Source organism: Colletotrichum gloeosporioides (assembly GCF_011800055.1).
Source record: "Colletotrichum gloeosporioides strain Lc1 chromosome Unknown consensus_84, whole genome shotgun sequence".
Taxonomy (NCBI): Eukaryota; Fungi; Ascomycota; class Sordariomycetes; order Glomerellales; family Glomerellaceae; genus Colletotrichum; species Colletotrichum gloeosporioides.
In genome coordinates, this window is record NW_025544729.1 from 97351 (window position 1) to 105270 (window position 7920).

The following is a 7920-nucleotide window of genomic DNA, read 5'->3' on the forward strand; positions in this document are numbered from 1 at the left end:
GCTCCCGTCGCCGTCACACAACCAACTAACACATATGCACTCGCACACTCGCGCACACACACACACACACACACACACAATCCCATCTTGTGACTCTTAGCTACTCCTTGCTACGCCTTACGTATCTTGTACCTAAATTAAACTCATCCCATCTCAACCTCTCAGGACCTGTTGGTTGACAATCCGTTGACGCATTTCCCAAGCAAGCACCACCCCTCTCAGACCCTGTCCGTAAGGTTAAGGTTGGCATAAGGCGATACAAATACAACGGCAGCCCCTCCTCAGGTTTTCCGCTCAACCACCAAACTACTGCCCCGCCTCATTCCTCTCTTCACTCTTCCCGGTCAACAAGGTTCTCAACGCTACTCTTTTGCGACCTGCGGCTGAATTTTGTTGCCCTCCTTCGACACCGCGAATGATACCCCGGCCATAAGACACTCCTTCATCCCACTACATCATTTTGTAATCATCGCCCCGACGCCTGTCCCTTCGTTTGAACGATACCAGGTGGCACTTTACAAAGTCTGCAAAACCACAATTTGTCAAAAGTTGACAGTATGGCGAAGCCGAGACTCATTATCCTCATCAGACACGCCCAGTCCGAGGGCAACAGTATGCCACCTCCCTTTGCCCGCGACGTGTGTGCGCCCGGATTGCTAATCAAAGCCCATTAAACAGAGAACCGCGACATCCACCAGACGATACCTGACCACCGTGTGAAGTTGACGGAAGATGGCTGGCAACAGGCCTACGACGCCGGCCGCCGCCTGCGGAAGCTTCTGCGAGCCGATGATACCCTCCACTTCTTCACATCCCCCTACCGCCGTACTCGTGAGACGACAGAGGGCATCCTCTCCACGCTGACTTCGGACGAAGAAGACCCCTCACCATTCAAGCGCTCCAACATCAAGGTCTATGAAGAGCCCCGCTTGCGCGAGCAGGATTTTGGAAACTTCCAGCCCTGCTCCGCCGAAATGGAGCGCATGTGGCAGGAGAGGGCAGATTACGGTCATTTCTTCTACCGCATTCCCAACGGCGAGAGTGCCGCAGATGCCTACGACAGAGTTAGTGGCTTTAACGAGAGTCTGTGGCGCCAGTTCGGAGAGAACGACTTCGCCAGCGTTTGCGTGCTCGGTAAGTCTCCAGATCAATGGCCATGCAACTAAGCTAATCCATCATGCGTAGTTACTCATGGCCTCATGTCCCGTGTCTTCTTGATGAAGTGGTATCACTTCACCGTCGAGTATTTCGAGGACCTGCGCAATGTGAATCACTGCGAGTTTCTCATCATGCGCAAGCAGGAAGAAAGCGGCAAATACATCCTCGAGAACAAGCTCCGAACGTGGTCGGACCTGCGCAAGGAGCGGGCCCAGCTCAAGGAGAAAGAGGAAAAGGAGAAGACTGAGGTGGAGGGAAATCAAGAAAAGACGCCCAAAGATGCAAAAGCGTCAACTCTTCTAGAGCGCAGTAAGACCTTCATTGTGACGCGTCGCTGGGGTGGCTGTCCTAACGGATGCAACCACAAAAGCCACTACCAGAAACGCGAAGATCTAGACGCCCTCCGCCAGAGGGATGAGACTGCAGCAAACGGAAACGGCGTTGCTAACGGCCACTCCCGCCACCAGTCACCCACGCCTGGCCGGAGAACGAAGCGAATCGAGCAGGGCTACAGTTCTGACGAGGACAACGATAACCGACCCCCGCAGATCGACGTCAGCCGATCCCGCCAAGAGGTAGTGTCGTCCCCGGATGGCACTCCATCCTTCATCTCCGCCGAAGACCGTCTTCGCAGCATGATTTCGCCGCACCTTCATGCTGGCCGTGATTTTGGCGGCACATTTTCTGGACGCACGTCTGTGGCAGGCAGTGACACAGATTCATCGGAGGAGGACGGCCACAGACCACAGATTGCGGCTGTAACCGCCAAAGTAAAGGCCCTGACCGTCTCCAACGGGCCCGGCCACAGCGCGAACGGAACCAACGGATGTGGCAACGGCGTTGCCGACAGCAGCACGAATGGGAGCACACTACAAATTAAGGAAGAACAGATGTCGGAGAAGGAGGGCATGCGTCGAGGAGCACGCGCAAACCGCCTCGGAGACGCCCATAGCAGTGACTTGGGTTCCGAAGCGGACGACGATGACCTGGCCCGTGCCGAAAAGGAGGACCGTAGCATCAGGGGTAGTGTTTACTAGCAAGGAGTGGTTCTGTGGAACTTTCTAATGAGCAGCGGCCCTGTCGGCGAACCGACACGAGGCCTTTTCTTGGTATGGCGCATCGTCTTGGGAGTAGGATTTGGATGCTTCTCCTGGCTCACGGTTAACCAACATGCGTAAGTGCGATACCTACGCGATAGAACGGGCATGGGTTTGTTGAACAACGGCGCTTTTCTCCTGGCTTCGTTCTGGTGATATGAGGAGGATATACCTAGATTGGATGACGCTCATAGACAAAAGGCAGACACGTACGTGCCAGAAATGAACAAAGTTTTGAAACACAGGATATTGCCCCTGCAGGTCGCGATTCTTGATTGTAAGCTTGTTGTCGTGGGATAAAGTCTAAAGCTTAAGCTTAAATCGACATTGATGTGCCAAGTCGCTGTCACTTCTCAGGGGTCGGGGTATCAAGGTTGTCTGCCCACAGATACGAACTTCACAACTCTCCTGATGTATCGGGAAGGCGACCAGCCACCGGCCGCGTGGCTTAAGTCAGAGCTTCTCCAGAAAACTTCCTCTGTCTATTTTACTGATCCCATCGTTGGGCACTGACAAGACGCAGAGGCTTGGGCGTTGGGTTTGATCCGTCGTAGGGAAATTTACTAGGACTTTGGAAGATATCGTGTGAAATGCTTTTTGGTGACTTGTATCTGGCCTCGATGTAGCCATCTGCACGGGACCACGGACTTACGGAATCGATACCTGGAGGATGTCCGGGTAATCAATCTTTTGGGCATTTTCGACGTTGCCATTGCCAAGAGCTTCAAAGTCAACGTCAAATATGTCAGTTTTGACTTTGATTTCATCTGTCTTTGACTGACCGTCTTTTTGCGATTTCCGTCGCTGGTGATTTAGGCTCATTTTCAACATTTGACATTCCTTTTGTCGCTGTTATTGATCCACCGTCCCTCGTCTCCGTTCAAACAGCGAAGAGTCCTTACTTACTCCTTTGATTTTGTCAAGACCCATCAATGTGTGTCCCTCGGAACCATCGTATCCAATCTAGAATCTCTTTTCCCTTTTCCTTTCCTTGTCGGGCCAAGTTCCGGGTATCTCGAATGTCACCGTCAAATTATCGCTTACTGACTAGCATTTCCAGCTTTCGTATGTATAGTGTCCGAGAACGTCCAAACTGGAATTGAACATTATAGACCAGAACAGTATCACATCGAACAATGGTGCGTGAATGGCAAGCATTGTGCATCCTGGTATCATGTTCTTACAATTCATACAAAATACACCAGAGCACCTCTTGGGTAAGAGACTCGCTATACGTTTCTTATAGTCCATGAATATCCAAGCATGCTTTGTTGCCCAGTCGTAGTCTTCATTCATTCTACTTACTGAAAGGCCCCAATCAGGCTACTCTATGTTTCTCTCTGTGGGAAAGTCATTTCAAAGGCTGGGTCTGTATGCCTACTGCTTTCATAGGGCCTACATCAGGCTCGCGGACCTGAAGACATGAAAGCCTTCAGCAAAGATCACCGCAATAGAAATTGCTTCTTATATCCCATAGCTCCTAGTATACTCGTAATCAATTAAGAACACTTGGTGCAGCCAGTGAACGTCTTTTTGGGTATTCATTCGTTTAACAGACTTGTATCTCGATGTTGACACGCGACTGAGTTGCGACTCTTCCCCCCAAATGACTTCTGTCAATTGATCAGGAGTATGAGGCGTATGTCTTTCTACAGTCTGTTCAATTTTTTGGTCGACTGGGAAGCAATCGCATTTTTCGAGAGTCGCTACTGATAAAATTCGGTCGTTCACAAGCCTAATAGGGCTCTTTCTTTCTCACCAGCAACTCTGTTGCCCGTATCTTGAGCCTCACCGTGTCTGTAGATATCTATGGCCCGAACCTCACCTGATCTTGTCCCTGGCGCGATCCTTATTTGCGATGCTCATTACTTCCCAGCGAGAATCGTGGATTGAGAGGTAGGTGTCGATGCTTTTGACCGCGGGAACACATCACATAATGTATGTAGTAGCTGACCTTGTGTCAGTCAGTCATAGCCGACCAGGGAAGCCGAAGCGCAGTTGCACAATAACATTTCACTTGATACTCTTCAGGCTCTGCGTGAAAATCAATAGCGGACGATGACAGGAAACTCTCAGATCCTCAAATTTGGTCACCACTGCTACCAGAAAGCTCCTGTAAAATATCCGGCTCAATCATCTTTCTAATCTTGCAGGACGTCGTGATCAAAGAGCTTGTGCTATTCATATTTCAACTTGCGTCAACAAAAGCACATTCTGAATAGTGCCTGTACTGACTTTTCTTGCCAGCAATACTTATAAAGCGTGAAACACCGATCTAGTTTTCATTCCCAGATCCTATGTTCGTACTTCCAAGGGCATCGGATTTTGCCAAGTGCCGGCATACCTCAGCCTCTCAAAAACGACACTACGAGCGTGGTACTACGATATGAATCAAATGACGGTTCCCCAAAAGGCCAGGCATTGCCGTCAACCCGGACGACGGCAAGACACAACAAGAAAAAGACCGTAACACGGCACTTGGCCAAACCACACGGCCGAAACCCGACGATTGCATGATCGTGGCGCGTTAACCGGCGGCTGGCTGCAATGAAAAGACACGGGTATATCAATCCACCGTCAGGCCTTGTGTTCGTGCAACTAGCGGCGTGGTGCGACATACCAACCTGTCTAGTCTCGCCCACTCGGTTATGCTCTTCTATAGAAGCATTCTATCCAAGAACTGGAACTATGCTCCGTCTCGAGTATCCTAGCGAGGGAACGATGATCTGTCTACGATAGCCTGCTTGCTCGATATGCTCCGGTAACGCCGGCCAGGTCTGACGAAGCAGCTCGCCGAAGATACCTCTCATCCCATCATGTGTCGTCACGGTGATGCTTCATTAGCTTGATCTCCGCAATAGGCAGAGAGACTCCGCAAGCTCTCAGCAGGAGCCTCTCCATAGCACGCACAGCTTCTCCGAGATTTGGCAGACCAGTCCGCGCCCCATACGAATGAGGCACTTGACAAGGGTATATCGATGAACTCAGCTTGATCTTCTGAAAAGACCTCTGGCACGGTCACCGGTCTGTCCTTAGCCGTGATATGCCTTCATCTTTCTCCGCTTCATCGAAAGGGGTACTGGCATGAAGGACGATCCAGCCTACCTGTTCTCAAGAAAGCTTTCGTACCCCCTTGCCTCTTACCAGCCGACGTATCTCATCACATCTCACTTTCAAGAACCCCGCGCCAGACCTGACCGGTACCACCAATCTCAGACGGCACCTCGCATGTAGATGATGACTCCATCGTGAGAGAAAGGCGGGCGGGGCTCGGTATCCAGGTAGCTGGCCGGGATGGCTTCTGCCGAGCAGCTCGCTCGCACGCACCGCTTGGGCCTCTGCCCGCTGCGACCAGCCCCGGCAGACCGAGAAGCAAGGAGGCGAGCCACACGCCGCCGTCCTCCGCCCGAAGCTGCCGCTTCCCGTCCAAGGTTGGGGGCAGGCTTTCCCCATGCCCACCGGTGTGGAACCTTGCTCCGCGCGCCGGAGCTCGCCTTGCCGGTCCCTCACCGGTGTACTGCGTAGCCTCCATTTTGCTGCACCCCTCATCTGCGGGCTGATAGTCGCATGGAATGTTTCCCTCTCTTTGCTTTTTTTCTCATCTGTTCCTCACAAACTTTGCCCCCCTCTTTGCGCAATTTGCAGAGAAACCGTTGCCAGAACCCAAAAATTCTTCGGGGGAGCATAACTTCCGACACAGCTCATCTCCCATGTTTCTCAATCGGTCGGCGCAACTCCAGCCCAGTGACACCGAGCGATGCTACACCCGCGTCTACCCATTTGGAAACGATCAGCACAGAAGCAGACAGCCGGTTTAATATCCGTAGAACGTTCAAGGGGGGCTTTTTGACCTGATCAGCGCAGATTCTCTCACCATGGCTGAGATAACGCAACATCCAAGATAGACGAGCAATGTTCTAGGCCCAGCGTCTCGGGAGATGGACGGGTCATCGATTGGACCTCAACGTCTGCCGCTGCGCCCTCGGCCAGGCCCGGGCCCCGGGTGAAGGAGTATGGCAAATTTCCCCCAGCCCGGCAGAACTCAACAGTCTTTTGACGACGAACATTCCCGTCACATGGTACCAACGCATCCAACATCAGCATCATGGGGAGTGGGAAAGAAAAAAGAGAAGAAAAATTTGAACAGCTCGTGGCCGCTCAGCCAGTCGATGAATCACTGGATCACTCGGCCCAGTGAGCCAAGAAGCAAGCTTCTGGGCCCACCCAACATCTTGTCCTTCCCACCCTTGCCTATCCCGACTGAAGGGTTGTGTTCCTGGCAGATTCGGCAGGAGGCGCGGCGAAAAGAAAATGCCGAAGTCGATCAGAAGCAGACCGAGACGGGCGCCCTGCCCTCCATTGGACATCCCAGCTGACGGTAGGGGGGCAACTAAGTGCCCTTCACACCTTCGCCCACGAGCTGGCTTGCTGACTTGCTTGGAAAACAGAGTGATCCGAGCATTCTCTCTTTGAGCAGTCCGCGGATGAGGCTGGCTGTGTAGGCGAAGCTGCTGCGAAACCTGGTTTTGCCTCGTCATGTTTCGTCATGAGGGCCGAACATGCCAGGTGAGCCAAGCTTGTTTCCTCTTCCAGAGAAGGTGTGTAGGGGGTGGTGTTGAAGAGAAACATATAGCGTCGACCGCAGGCAGCTCTCTACCTCTTTGGTTATTCACGGTGTGCCCGGTCAGCCCGGTCGGATGCAAGCCACACCTTTGTCCACACCTTCATGCCCCCATTAGGAAGAGGTGTCGCCGGACGGTGATGGGCCTGTATTACTTGAGCATCCATATTTGTGCCTGTAGTAAGCTGGTGGTGAGCTAGGAGTGATAGATAGGAAAATGACCTCTGGACCAATATGGCCGCGAGGGTTTACTGTGAGATGAATGGTCGGCGAGGTTTGCGGAGAGAAGGAGGGGGGCATCAACCACACGGTTGGGGTGGCAGGCCGGCCCAGGACTGGACGGGAGTCTCGAACGCATGTGTAGATATCTTCCCTTCCCTGCTGTCCAATGACCAAGCGATGTGAATGCTGAAGAGGGGTTTGACAGTGGTGGTGGCGGCCGGGAATCTGCACACTCGTGCATCCCGTCACAGCTGCGTCCCTCTCGTTTGGGACAGGATGGGGGAAGGGCGGAGTGCAGGCGAAGGGAGAATGATGGACAGCCCATTATGGCACGAGAAGCAAGCCAGAGAGCTGCACGCCTTGCATCTCGAGCATGCCTCGTTTAAGCTGAATTGGGACGGTGGCGCCTCGCTTGTCCGCTGAGATCACTGACGAACACGTCCCGTTGTACAGCGACTGCGACCTGTTGTGGTCTCGAGACAGACGACCGCCAATTGGCTTGAGAAAACGAAAGAGATGCGGGAATTGGAGGGGGAGTGAATACCAGTCGACCACCAGGATGAGGAATTTGTGAACCCTTTTGCCACGCTCAATGTCAGAGAATGTTGGAGAAAACACACCTTGGAGGAAGAAAGCTGAGACTTACGAGACCAACGGCGGCCAAGACGGTGCGCGCGTGCGTGTGCATTCCCAAGCCTCCAACGGTCTCAGCCCGCTAGTGAATGTCGTCCAGTGGCGCAGGTCTCTGGAATTCGGGTAGTCTCGAGAGAGGTAGCATGGTAGATGACTTATGGGATCAGTAGTCATAATACACTAGGCCTA

At 52.7% G+C, this 7920-nt stretch overlaps 1 protein-coding gene across 1 annotated transcript; it reads left to right on the forward strand.

Moving 5' to 3' along the window:
* Window positions 1-557: 557 nt before the first annotated feature.
* On the forward strand, window positions 558-2195 carry GCG54_00002106 (Broad-range acid phosphatase DET1; the record flags this gene model as incomplete). The annotated part of the gene is made up of 3 exons (XM_045402203.1): window positions 558-612; window positions 679-1134; window positions 1186-2195. 3 exons carry the CDS (start codon window positions 558-560, stop codon window positions 2193-2195), a joined length of 1521 nt encoding a protein of 506 aa, XP_045258565.1.
* Window positions 2196-7920: the final 5725 nt, after the last annotated feature.